This window comes from Lontra canadensis, unplaced genomic scaffold (assembly GCF_010015895.1).
Source record: "Lontra canadensis isolate GAN:19392208 unplaced genomic scaffold, GSC_riverotter_1.0 scaffold502, whole genome shotgun sequence".
Lineage (NCBI taxonomy): Eukaryota > Metazoa > Chordata > Mammalia > Carnivora > Mustelidae > Lontra > Lontra canadensis.
The window spans coordinates 50,601-64,570 of NW_022631493.1; the positions used below are offsets into that span (position 1 = coordinate 50,601).

A 13,970-nucleotide genomic window follows, 5' to 3' on the forward strand; every position below is an offset into this window, starting at 1 on the left:
TGTTTAGATAATTGGTGTGTTATTTGATGTTTTAACTAGTAGAGGGGAGGCTGGTGGGGAACTGAATGGCCCCTCAGAAGCCAGGAGGAAGAGAGGCAGGCCTCGGATATCTTTTTACCCTGGCTGTGGCTGAATCCCCTTGCTAATGCCAGCCTTGCTTTTCTCCGTGGCTTTCTACTGTTATTAACTACGGATTTGCATTCTGTGGCTTTAACTGATATAGTTGAAGAGATATTTGCTGATAAGTTAATATCGAATTTGAAATAGAAATCAAATCCAGGGCTAAAAATGAGTGTTCCCAGTATGATTAGGCATGAGATCCCATGCACTCTCTCGATCCCTCATTCCGCACATGTGAAGGTGGGACTTGTGAAAGTCAGTTACCTGTAAATATATATAGTTAGAGGTGGTCCTTTTCAGTTTCAATTCACTTCCCATAGATAATCCTGCTCTTTAATTTGACGGTTTAAAAGATAATGTAAAATAGATGTACAGTACAGCTAGAAATTAAATACTTTAATCCCTTTCAGAGAACTGACAGTGACGGTGATGGAGTTGTTTTACAGTGTTTGTTACATCTGAAGTTTCCTAAAGGAAAAACTTGTGCCTGGCACAAGATACATACTACCTTTCTCTGAAAGATGAGCAAAAAATAACCAATATAGAAATCAAATTTCATCTGGGAGCTGCCAATAGGTTCTGAAAAGTACTTCAATCCCTCCCAAGCCTTCATTAAACATGGAAGGAATTTAAATATTTATCTACTATGGAATACGTGTGTGTTTAATATAAGATGCTATTAGAGTACCAGAATTTCTAGATTTCAGTCTGGATTATTTATTTCGTTTTAAAAATTGAAGGTTTTACATTAAATGGTATGTGATTTCCATTGTCGTTTTCATATTTTGTTAAGACACAACCAAGTGTATCTTTCCTGCAGGGAAGGCTCTAAAATGAGCAATATTTCACCGCATCCATATGATGGTTTGTCTAATGGGGAGGACTATCAGGAAGGAACCTGACAGTGTTCTTTCAGAAATCCAAATTTATGAAATAGAGAGAATTTTGAAATTCCTAGCTTCTGCATGCAGCACAATTCTTGACCTGCTTTTATGCAATCCCTGATCAGCTGTTTTTGCCCTTTTAGCATGTATATACATTAAATCACAGCCAACTTATTCATTATAGCCACCCCCTTTAAAGACATTCATTTAACTGAACGTATGCGCACGGGAAGCTGCATTTTCCTATCAGGGCTGCTGAATTATTTAGCAGCTTTATTGTGGAATCCGGTACTTGTTAAGAAGCGTTTTGAGTTGGGCGCTCAGTGTGGACTCCTTTCCTCTCTCTGACTCCGTGACAGCGTAACAGTCTTTAACAGTCTTTCCCTCTTGGGTCTGTAGAGTGAACCCAAAGAAATACCTGGACAGGTGGCAAAGCTGAGCAGTCGGATTGGGAGCCGCCTGAGAGGAGGAGGTCTAGAAATATCAGGGACTATTCTCCTTCCTAACAGAGCAGCGCTGCCCACCTCCAGCCCTAAGGTGCAGAGAAGTGCGGCACCATGGGCAGGCGGGCTGGCTGTCTGGGGGAGCTCCCAGGAGAAGCTCAAGGGCCACAGGGAGCACAAACTGTCCCCTCCCTCCGAGAAGGGCAGTCTCCTCTCCAGCTGGGCTTGGCAGTTAGCTTTCTCCCTGCGGCCATCTTAAAGCTGCCACCTCCTGCCTCTGCCATCTGCCCTCAGGGTTCCAGCCTGCCCTGGGCTAGGGAGTTGAAGCTCACCCACCCAATTTCCCCAGGCTGGAGGAGACTGAGGGCTGCTTTAGGTCTAGACAAGGTCAGAGAGAACAAGCATGGAGAGCCAAGACAGGCATTGGCAGTGACCTGGGACATGGGGATTGATGCATCTGAGAAGAGAGGCAGGCAAGAACCTGGGTTCCCTAAACTCCTGAAACACCAGGTCATAGGACAAGTTGATTGGGACAGTGGTGGGGGTGAGGGGTAATCTAATGTCACTCCTGCCCATCAGCTATTCCTACATCTGTCTCTCACTTTGCAGCCCATAGGTAGCAGGCAGTGAACTGCGAACCAGGAGACCCTCTGACCAGCTCTGGAGAGGACTGTTTTTTTGGAGAATGCTCCCATTTATTCCCATCCCTCTGGTCATCAAATCTGCTTAAGTTTCTGGTAGGAAGTAGAGTCTTTGAAATATCTTCTCTTGTAGTCCACCCTCCATCTCCAGACCCTTTCCCAACAGGAAACCCCTCCTTCAACACACTAGAATGCAAGCAGGGAGGGCCTCATAGAGAGAGCATTTAGGAGGGTGCTTCCCTGCCCTGTGCCTCAACTTCTCTCAGCTGCATATTAAGTCTTAGAATTCTTTCCTCTTGCCTCCCCCCCAACCCTCAGTATGGGGTAAGAAAGCAGGAGGAGCATTTTGGGGGCCCTGGAATGTGTGTGACTGGAGTAGAGTAGCCTTGATTCCTTCCTTCAAAGGCTTCCCAAGTCAGTGGGGACCAGGATAGAGAAGGGAGAGTAGGTAGGCAGAACTTGGGCATTTTCTGCCCAGAATCATCCACCGGTGTCCGGTTTACGAGTTGGTTTAGAAGTGGTCTCTGAACTATCTTGCCTCCCTTTCCATTTTCTTCCTTTTCTTTACCCTGAAGGCAAGGATTCTAAGTACCATTGTTCAAAATAGGAAGGGAAGAGGATTGGGGGAGGTAGTTTCCTAAATGCGGATAGAAACATTTTGTCCTTTGAAGCCCAAGGCGATGGCTCCTGTTGCAGCCTGAGGGGCCTTCTTTGCTCTGGGGGCTCCAGAGTGCAGGCACCATACTGCAATAACAGGGGATGTGTTAACAAAAACAAACAAACAAAGCTGTTTTCTAGCCTGAATTCTCTTGCTGCTGGCAAAAAAGCAGTTTTCTTTTGCCTTAGTCTCCTGTTTAGGGTGCTTCTGTCCTAGCACCCCTCTCTCCCTTTCATGTTCGAGGGGGTCTCCCCTATGATGGGTTCTCCTTCCCCTCTGCAGCCACCTAAGAAGGGGACATGAAACAAGCCTCACTAAAGTGATTGGCCTTTCATTGCTCTTGACCCTGAGGGCATATTAAAACTGTGAAAGTCAGGGACCCTCACTTCTCTTAAGTTCTGCAGGAAACCCTGGTAAGCTGAGGGTTCCTAGGCTGTTCAGCTGTGGGATCCAACTGGCCTGGAAACCTTAACACTATTTTCTGCACTCTTTTGATGCTCTGTTTATGGGGTTCTAGGTTACTACAGGTGACCTCAAACAGATATTGGAAGGAGAGACCACTTTGAACTCACCCTTATCATCCCCTTATTGCTGTTTGTGTTTACAAGTTTGTCTGCCCCCCTGGGCTGATCACTTTCAGGAGAGAATTTAACTTACTCATCTTTGTATCTCATCTAGCAGTGCCTGCCACACAGCAGGCAGTTAGGGAATGCTTCATGAAGGAAAGAGAATATAAAGGGATTGTATCTTTCCGTGTGGCTGGGTGTAATTAAACTGATCCTATTAAGTCTTTATATTCTGAGTCTCCCTGTGCCCCTCTAATGGTAGACATTGAGGTTTTCTGCATTTGTGCACCAGTTTCAAGTGTCTGAGTATGCCTTCACCTTTGAAGAGATATCAGTAATGAGTGTATGAAGTAATCACCACCACCTCCTTTTCCTGAAGACAAGGCTACTTGGAGAAACCACAGAATTGATCTTTATTTATGAACAGTTGGAGCGACTTCTAATTATTCCTATTAATAACGACACCAACAGTCTGCCGCACAGTTACACATGTACATCCCTGACGTAGGATTCTTAAATCCTGATCACCACGGGGTCACAGGTATGTGCCCGGCCCCCGACTCCTCCAACTCCTTAAATGCCAAACCTGTTTTGGTCCCAGTCTCTGTGTGCCCCAAAGCGCACCTGAGGCTGGAGAAGCTTATAGTTTACTCCCTTCTCTTTTTCAAATCAGCCACCATAGGCCACGGCCACCCCACACTTTATTTCTAATCGAATCTCAGACAAATCTTGAAGCATATTTTATGCAAGGGGACAAGGGCCGCGCGCACTGCAACGTCTGTTCAGCGCCAAAGGAGGCCACGTGCCCTCGCGCGCTCCCGGACCTCCTCACACACCCCCTCCACGCACGCGCACGCGCGCCGGGACCGCGATAGTCCCTACGGCCTTCCGCGCGCTTCCGCCTTCTTCCTAGCAACGCCCGTAGTGACACGCAGGCCCCGCCCCCTCCCGCGCGCCTCCCGGAAGTGGCCGGCCCCGAGCGAGAGCGGGGTTCTGCGCGGTCCCTGGCTGTTCTGGGCGCTAGTCTCCCGGCAACAGGGCCCGGCGGGGAGAAAGCGTCCAGGCCGGGGCCGCACACTGACGAGCGCCGCGCGGAGCGAGACCTGGTGACGATGGCGGGGCCGCTGGCGCTGCAGCTGGAACAGTTGTTGAACCCGCGCCCGCGCGAGGCGGATCCTGAGGCGGACCCAGAGGAGGGTGAGGCCTGACTGGGAAAAAGGCCACGTGCGGAGCTGTGGGTCCGGCCCAGGGCAGACCCGGGCGGCGCGAGCGGGGCCGGCAGCTAGGCCTCGCCGCTTGGCCTACTCGGCTCGCCCTGGCGCAGAGGAAAACAGCCTCCCGGGAGGGTTGCCCCGGGCTCGGGCTTCTTTCTGAACCGCTCGCTAGACTTGGTGCTGGGGAGGACGGAGCATCCCGGCGACTCAGGCTTCAAGGGCTGTTGGAGGCTTTAGGGTCTGGTAGATGGCTGTAAGTTATCTTTCAGCGTGCCCTTACTGGTATTGAGTTAGACATGAGAAGGGCGTCTCAGCTGTTTTTTAAGTCGGTCTTCCCCTAAGAACTTAACTTGGAGATTGAAGGAAGAAGTGGGATTCCGTGGTGCTGCTTAAGCCTCCTTAGGCCTCAAGACACTTGCTCAGGGGCTGACAAATGAGACTCTGTAAGCTGGTGTTCAAGGTCTAGTTGGGAGTAATCCTGCTTTAGACCTGAATCAGAGAAGTGTGAGGAAGAAAGAATAAGGAAGGATAAATGTGAGTGCTGGACCGTGTCTTGGGAATATCAGTTGAAGAAGCTGAGCCGGGGGCCGGGCACATACCCGTGACCCCGTGGTGATCAGGATTTAATATATATATATATATCTACCCCAGGATAAGCAAACTCCCTTAGGGATGGGATGGAGTGAGGAGAGATGGTTGACTTATCATATTTGAGCGACTGTCACAAATGGAAGAGGAATTAGGTTCGTTTTTATGATCCAAGGCATAGAAATATTTCCTACTAGTTAGTGCAGAGGTCAGCTTTCTGTTCAGGAACAGCAGTAAGGTAGTGGTCTTATCTTGAGAGGTAATGAGTTTCCTGCTCCTGGAAGTTGGTTGGGATTTTGTAGAGTATGAGTTAAAAGGGTTGGATAGGGTTACCATTAAAGTTCCTTCTAACCTGGAGATTCTGATTACTTTCCCCTTCCTCTACAGCCACTGCTGCCCGAGTGATTGACAGGTTTGATGAAGGGGAAGATGGGGAAAGTGATTTCCTGGTGGTGGGTAGCATTAGAAAACTGGCATCAGCCTCCCTCTTGGACACAGACGAAAGGTATTCTGGCAGGGCTACTTCTAGAAAAGCTTGGAAGAAGAACCATTGGGAGCAGACTCTGCCAGATTCATCTGGTGAGTAGACATTTGCATAGTACTTCCTATTTCTTCCCTACTTTTTTAAGGTTAAAGTTGTGGTTTTTTATGGGTTTGGCTTTTTTTTTTTTTTCCTTTCGATGATCTCTGCAAGACTAGCCTGTGTGCCCCCACTTACTGTCCCAGGAGACACCATGATTTTCGCAGCACAAAGGACCTTAAGAGGTACTTAATTTCAGGTCATAAGCTAAGTTCAGAGCTATTAAGTTTCTGTAATCCTTATGTTTAGCCTAATGGTTCACCCTAAAATGGAGAGAAAGGCAATGTATATTGGATATTGGAGAGGGCTATGTGTTGAAAAAGAATTGCATCTGATGGACATGCTGCTCATGGATTTTGACCCCTTTCCTTTGGTTTTTCAAGTCTTGCATTGGGTCGCTGTATAATAATAATTTGTGAAGCTCATTTTTTGCCATTGTAAAAATAGCATAATCCTTCCCTCTTCCCCACAAGAGCCTGAGGAGGATGTGAGGACACGAGCTTATAGTTTTAAAACATTGTAAATTTCTCAATGGAAATAAGGGAGGGGCTGGATATGGTGATTACTGAGTGCATGCCATCTTTTTTTTTTCCTTTAGAGAGGTGCCATGTTGAGAATCTATAGATAAGTATAAAAGAAACCTTCATGGAGGTCTTGATACCCCTGATTTGGCCCTTGGTATAGTTCTGGGGGCTCCTGATAAGCTTATTTCACATTCTTTGTCTAGAGAGTGATAAAGGGCCCAATCGTGAGACAAATGTTATATTTATTGGCCTTTCACCATACGTCAGGCATTAAGCTCTTTAAGTGCTTAGAGACTGGAACACAGTAAGTCTTCAAAGGATGTTGTTACTGTCATCATTACGTGTATCATTTCATTTGGTACTCCAGTAGTTTATGAAGTTGGTAGCATTTATCCCCATTTTACAGGTAAGGAAATTAACGGACAGGTTGGTTATGTAACTTGCTCAAGATCGTACAGCTAGTAAGCAGAAGAACCAGGATTCAAATAAGGCAGTCTGACTCCAAGATCTATACTCTTAACTACTATTCTATGAATATACCTTAATCTGAGAAATGGCACACATTTAAAGAACTTAAATGATTAATTTCTGCTTACTATTTTTGCACTTCGTTTTTTTTTTTTTTTTTCATATTTTGACAGCCCTCTGTATGTCTTGAGTTTATATATAGTTCTTTAAAGCAATACTGAGGACCTATCACATAAGCTGTTACTTATTTTTATTTATTTTTAAATGTTTTTAAAATTTTTTCAAAGATTTTATTTATTTATTTGACAGAGAGAGACAGTGAAAGAGGGAAAACAAGCAGGGGGTAGCTGAAGAGGGAAAAGCAAACTCCCCAGTGAACAGGGAGCCTGATGTGGGGTTTGATCCCAGGACGCTAGGATCATGACCTAAGCTGAAGGCGGACACTTAACGACTGAGTCACCTAGGCGCCCTTTTGCTTATGTTTAATCAATAAAATTATAATGTCTCCTTCACATGAAGCCAGTTCCTCACCCTTTCAGGAGAGTTAGATGGATCCTTTTCCATATACTGTGTACCAGTGACACTCTAATGATAATAATGATATGAATGTTGGTATGCATATCTACCACTCCCACCAGGCTGTGAACCCCTCCCCACAGGTATTACATTCTACATTTTACATCTATTACATTCTGTCATTTCTTAGCTTTTTATCTATACCTGGCTCATAGTAGGTGCTTAATTTTAATTTTAAATTTAATTTTAAATCCTTTGCACCACACTTAAAATTTCTCCCTTCTCTGGGTTATCAAAACTTTGTCAAGTCTTATCTGTGTTACAGTTTCCCACTAGAGCCTTTCATTAGGGTGAGACCCATGTTTTGTTCATCTTTGTTCTCTCTTTAGCATTTTAGAGGTAGTAGATGTATAATAAATATTTGAGTTGAATTGAGTACAATAATAAACTTCATTTTTGATGGATGCTGTAGTCCTTTATTTGAAGTGAAAGATATGGCCTAGTGTTTGTCTCAAAGTGACATCCATCTTTTTTGCTGCTTCTTTTGTTTAGACCAGGAGATACCTGATGAGGAAGAGTCTGGAGATGGAGATGCAGAGGGGCTGGGTCTGGAGGGATCCGATGAGGATGCCATGAGTGCTGCTGAGGAAGAAGAGTGTGACGATGACAGGGACAGTAGTCTGGCCTGGAAGAAGAGCCAAAACCGCACTGGGAAAACACCGGGTTTTAGTGTCCAGAGCATCAGTGACTTTGAAAAGTTCACCCAGGGAATGGATGACCTTGGTAGCAGTGAGGAGGAGGAAGATGAAGAGGAGGAGGAGAGTGGCATGGAAGAAGGGGATGGGGAGGAAGACTCTGCGGGTGAGAGTGAGGAAGACAGAGCTGAAGACAGGAATAGTGAAGACGACGGTGTCGTGATGACGTTCTCTGGCGTCAGAGTTTCTGAGGAAGTGGAGAAAGGAAGAGCTGTGAAGAACCAGATAGGTTTGTACATGGTTTTGCTGTCAGCCTATTTTTCAAAGTGTCTGCATTTGATTTCTGTTTGTTTGTTTTGGCTGTTCCCTCAATCCTGTGTCCTTCCAATTAATTTGTGAAATGCCTCACCTACCTAGAGGCCTAAAGCCCCATGCTTTTGTGCTTAGCCAGTCATTTCTGCACTGAGCTGCTTAGCTGGTTCTGTCCTAGTACTTTGGCAGCTGTGGGATATTGAAGAGAAAACAGTTTTCTTTTCTCATTGGACTTCAGCATTCCCTGTCTTGTATAGCAAATATTGGCTTCCAAGATAGTGAATTTATTTCTCCTAATGGCGAGTATTTTCATGGTAAGAAGCTGTGATAAAGCTGTGCTTTGTAGAGACTGGTGTGATTTCCTATCCCCCCCAAGTCCCCAACCCAAGAAGATTTTGTAACAGGAATGAAATTCTTTTTTCCATTCTCAGCACTGTGGGACCAGCTCTTGGAAGGAAGGATCAAGCTACAAAAAGCTCTGTTGACCACCAATCAGCTTCCTCAACCAGATGTTTTCCCTATTTTCAAGGACAAAGGTGGCCCAGAATTTGCCAGCGCACTAAAAAATAGTAAGAATACTTATGCCACTTGGGGATACTTAGAACCACTGGGATACATTGATATACATTGTATTTGTAGCACCACAGAGTTGAAGAAGAGAAGATTTGATTTTAGTGATAATGTGGTACAGCATAGTTTTTACCTTTAAAAAAAAAAACAACCCAGCAATATAATTCTTATCAAATGAGGACAACTTTGATTGAAATTGGTTGGGTACTTGAGTCATGTCTATTCCACTTTTCTTTCTTTTCTTTTTTAAAAAAATTTTATATATGTACTTATTTGAGAGAGAGAGAATGGGGGGGGGAGGAGCAAAGGAAGAGGGACAAGCAGACTTCCTGCTGTGCATGGAGTCCAATGTCAACCTGACTCCAGGAGGCTGACATCATGACCTGAGCGGAAGTCAAGAGTCAGACGCTCAACTGACTGAGCCATCCAGGTGCTTCTGTTCCACTTTTCTCTTATCTGCCTTCACTTTCCTCCTCCCCTTTCCTTTGGCTTTCTGAGTTACTTCTTTAACGCTCAGAGAATTCTTATTTGCAACCCTGCTGGTATAGAACAAAAGAGAAAGAATAGAGAATGGTTGATCCCTGTTCATTTTGGTAGTATGCTTACAAGATGCTTTTGGGGGTTTCTAGAAAACATGTTAGACGTTCTTATTTATATCTCTCTTTGGGTTGCAGAGAGGGAGGGAAGGTGATGACTGCAGAGGGAGGAAAAAGTTTTGGGAGAGAATTGCTGAGCTATAAAGCCCAAGAATTGTAGAAGAGGGATTTAGAAATTGCTTGGTTTGCAGTCCCCTTATTTTACAAATGAGAAAACCAGGGCCCAGAGAGAATGAGTTACCCAAAGTTCTAGAGCTCACTCATGCACAGCAGACCAAGCTCCAGCTTTCCTGCCTTACTGTTGAGAAGTCTTTCTTCCGTACCACCTAGCCCTCTGTGGGCTGTGGGCTGTGTGTCCAAGGGCACCAAAGGTTGGGGGCAGAGAGAGATTTGGGCTTAGTGCACTGTGGTTAGAATTGCTATTCCTTATTTGCATGGTGAAACCTAAGTGTTTTCATTTGTTCTTTAAAAACTTTTTTTTTTTTTCAAAGATTTTATGTATTTGAGAGAGAGAGAGAGAGCGTGCACAAGGGGGGGGGGGGGGGGGGGGGGGGGGGGGGAAGCCTAGGGGGCGGGCAGGGGAACAGCAGAGGTAGAGGCAGAAGCAAACTCCTTGCTGAGCAGAGAGCCTGATGCAGGGTTCAAGCTCAGGACTCTGGGATCATGACCTGAGCGGAAGGCAGACGCATAACCAAATGAGCCACCCACGTGCCCCAAAACTTGTTTTTATTGTATTGTGGAGTTAGAATTGGAAGGAACCTGAGGAGGCCGTCTGCCTCCAGGTAGAATCACCTCAAACTCCAAAGTGAATATGTAGGATTTCTTGGGTAGGGGATTCTGCAAACCTTTCTTGTGGGAAAATACCTGCTTTTTTTTTTTTTTTTTTTTTTTAATAAATATGGACTCTCTGCCACACATGGGGTTTGGACTCACAGTCCAGAGATCAGGAGTCACGTGCCCTACCGACTCAGCCAGCCAGGTGCCCCAGAATACCTGCTTTAATTAGGAATTGCTTCCTACGGTCCAGCCTGTAGATTTTATGTCCTGCTGTACTTGAAGTCAGGAGCCCTGCAGATATTGTGAGGGTAGATCTTTTATATCCCCTCCATTAGTTTTTCTCCCTTCTTCCCTTAAATAAATGATGTTTGGCAGTTTTCAAAATTTTTGAGATTTTTGGAGCACTTAACTGCTATTTCCTTCCTTCTTTCTTCCCTCCCTTCCTTCCTTTTTTTCTTTTTTACTTTCTTTCTTTTTTAAGTAAATTCTTTGCCCAACTAGGGGCTCAAACTCACAACACCAAGATCAAGAGTTGCATGCTCTACTGACTGACTGAGCCAGGCATCCCATTTGTCTGCTATTTTTAATGCCCTGATACCCTAATTCTTGGTATGCTTCAGAGTGAGACCTAGACTGCTCTAGGTTAAATGTCTGAAGTATTTCATGAGGAGACCTTTCCCATCTTGTTATTACTCTTCTTCTCTTCTTGCTTGATACTTTCCTTTCCTTTTTTTTGATTCATCTTAAAATACTGCCTTTTTTTTTTTTTTTTGATTCATCTTAAAATACTACTTTTTAAAGGATTAGTCCATGTCAGGTTGACACATTCTTGGGTACAAGTTTCTTTCTTTTTTTTTTTTTTTAAAGATTTTATTTATTTATTTGACAGAGATTACAAGTAGGCAGAGAGGCAGAGAGAGAGAGAGGAGGAAGCAGGCTCCCTGCTGAGCAGAGAGCCCAATGTGGGGCTCGATCCCAGGACTCTGAGATCATGACCTGAGCCGAAGGCAGAGACTTTAACCCACTGAGCCACCCAGGCGCCCGTTGGGTACAAGTTTCTTTAGCTACTTTAGTATTATTTACTTTTTTTGCAACTGTACTGATCTTCTTATTCTGTGTTTTATTTTTTTGTACTTAACCAATTCTCTCTTTGTCTCACTGGTAAACTCCAGTTACTGTGACAGAAGTCTGTTACTGTCTGACAGGGTGGGTTGTGGTGGAGGAGGGAGAAGAAAAGCATGGTTGTTTAGTGTCACATATTCTAAGATGGGAGAGTGGAGAGTATTCTAATAAGTAGCATTTCTGCGCACCTAAAGGGTGGTTAATTTTTTTTCTTTAAATATTTCTTTTTAAAGATTTATTTATGTATTTGAGAGAGAAAGCATGGGGTGGAGGGCAGAGGGAGAGGGAAAGAGGGTGGGTTCCAAGCAGACTCTGCGCTGAACGCAAAGCCGAGTCTCGCAACCCTGAGATCATGACCTGAGCAGAAACCAAAAGTTGAACACTAACCGACTGCACCATCCAGGCATCCCTAATGTTTTATTTAAGTCATCTCTGCACCCAGCCAGGGGCTCAGAACTCATAATCCCAAGATCAGGAGTTGTATGCTCTACCAACTGAATCAGCCAGCAGTCCAGAGTGGTTATTTTTTGTTTGTTTTCTATCTTCTTATGACAGTATGACAATATGTTGTATACCTCCCTGTGTTGGTAAACAGTTTAAGAAAAACTGGGCTGCATTACTCAGGATATACCATTTATACTGTGTTACATGGCTGGTGTGGAACCCAGCCTGAATTTGTACTGACCCCAGAACACATGCTGGAACTTACCGTCTTTGATTAAATCTCTTGTCAGTTTGCTGGGTCTTTGTTTTGTTTTGTTTTAAAGATTTTATTTATTTATTTGAGAGAGAGAGAGAGAGAACATAAGAGGGGAGACGGTCAGAGGGAGAAGCAGACTCCCTATGGAGCTGGGAGCTCGATGCGGGACTCGATCCTAGGACTTCGGGATCATGACCTGAGCTGAAGGCAGTCACTTGACCAACTGAGCCACCCAGGTGCTCCCCACCCCCCCCCTTTTTTTTTTAAGATTTTATTTATTTATTTGACAGGGAGAGAACATAAGCAAGGGGAGTGGCAGGCAGAGGGAGGGGGAGAGGGAGAAGCAGGCTCCCTGCTGGATAGAGAACCCAATAGGGCTGATCCCAGGACCCTGGGATCATGACCTGAGCTGAAGGCAGACGCCCAACCAAATGAGCCACTCAGGCACCCCAGTCTGCTGGGTCTTAAAGGAGTTAAAGTTAGACCACCTGGCTTTAGATTCTATCTCAGTAGTAGATTTACTTATGTGACCCTGGGCAGGTTACTTAACTTCAGAGCAAGAAGGCGATAGTATGGTTGTGAGGATTGAAGGACAACTGTCAGTGTAAAGCATTAGCACAGTGTCTGGCACATGGCACCCCACAGATGTTAGGCATGGGTATTTTTCTGTTGATAGAGGCATTTGGTAATGATCAGCCATGTGAGTGGTGGCCATCAGTGTAATGACCATCACCGCCACTGTCTTCAATGTTTTTTGACTTTTTATTAGTATTCAGATTTCCTGTATAACTTGAATTAAGCATTCGTTCTAGAAAGTGTAGTATTACATTCTTCTTTAATGCTTATAATTTAGCTTTTGTGTTATAACTATGAAAAGATGACCAGAGATTTCCTTGCCACCAAAGCCAGCTTCTACCTCCTTGAAGCATTCAGTCTTTCCTTGAAATATTTGCCTTTGGTTTTGTTGACACTAGAAATGCTGTTTGGGTTCTTGTGCCTCTCTGATTTCTTCTGGTTTGGGACTCCTTTTATCCTCTCAACGTCTGTTTCCTTTCTTGTGGGATCCTGTTCTAGGTTTGTGTTTTCTTGATCTATTCTCTCCTTGTCACTGCTGTTTACTCTCATAGTCTTAAAATAGCCTCTAAAGAGGCAGAATTTAACCACAGTACACTGATGAGCAGTATGCCATTCTAATGTCAGCACCCTAAACTCTCTTTTTGAGAAACTACGTAGGCATCTTCTTGCTTCCCCAGCACACGTGCACTGAGTCCTCAGTCGCCTTGGTGTTACATGTTGGTAATTATAACTCTTGAAGTGTTAAGTAGTTTCAAAGACATTTTTTGATATTTTAGTAGTTGCTTAAGTAGTAAGTCATAAAGTAACCTTAGCAAAATTAGGGGATTTTTCTGTGCCAAAGGCATTTGGCTTACCTTTTCCTCTCTGTTTTTCTTTTTTTTTTTTTTGAAGTTCTATGGGCCTAGGAGGCCGATCTTTTATGTTGGTGGCAGTAGTGTATAAGGAAGAAGGGAAGTTACTTCAGAAAACCGGAGCATGAGTTATATAAAAATTGTCATGTTGGACTATATCAAACATATATAAAAGCGTGGAGAATTGTGCAGTGAACCCACGTACCTTTACCAGTGAAGCAGTCATCAGCTCCTGGCCAGTCTTATTTCATCTGTGTTTATACTAGCTCTCTCTCTACTTCTGGATTAGTTTGAAGCACACAGTAGAGATTCTGTCATTTTATCAGTAAGTCAGCATGTATCTCTAAAAGGGTTTTTTAGGGCCACCTGGGTGGTTAAGTGTCTGCCTTCGGCTCAGGTCATGATCCCAGGGTACTTGGATCGAGCGGGAAGCCTGCTTCTCCCTCTCCTACTCCCTCTGCTTGTGTTCCCTCTCTTGCTGTGTTTCTCTCTGTCAAATAATAAATAAAATCTTTTAAAAAGGGGGGGGGTTAAAATCACAATACTGGGGCACCTGGGTGACTTATTCG

The 13,970-nt window shown here is 44.5% G+C and overlaps 1 protein-coding gene across 1 annotated transcript; it reads left to right on the forward strand.

Annotated features, from left to right (window-relative positions):
* Positions 1-4,263: 4,263 nt before the first annotated feature.
* LOC116863070 (protein AATF-like) lies at positions 4,264-8,894 on the forward strand (the record flags this gene model as incomplete). Its single annotated transcript, XM_032850566.1, has 4 exons — positions 4,264-4,509; positions 5,502-5,693; positions 7,755-8,186; positions 8,641-8,894. Coding segments are annotated over exons 1-4 (963 nt in total), but the record flags the coding sequence as incomplete, so codon positions are not given.
* Between the last annotated feature and the right edge of the window lie 5,076 nt (positions 8,895-13,970).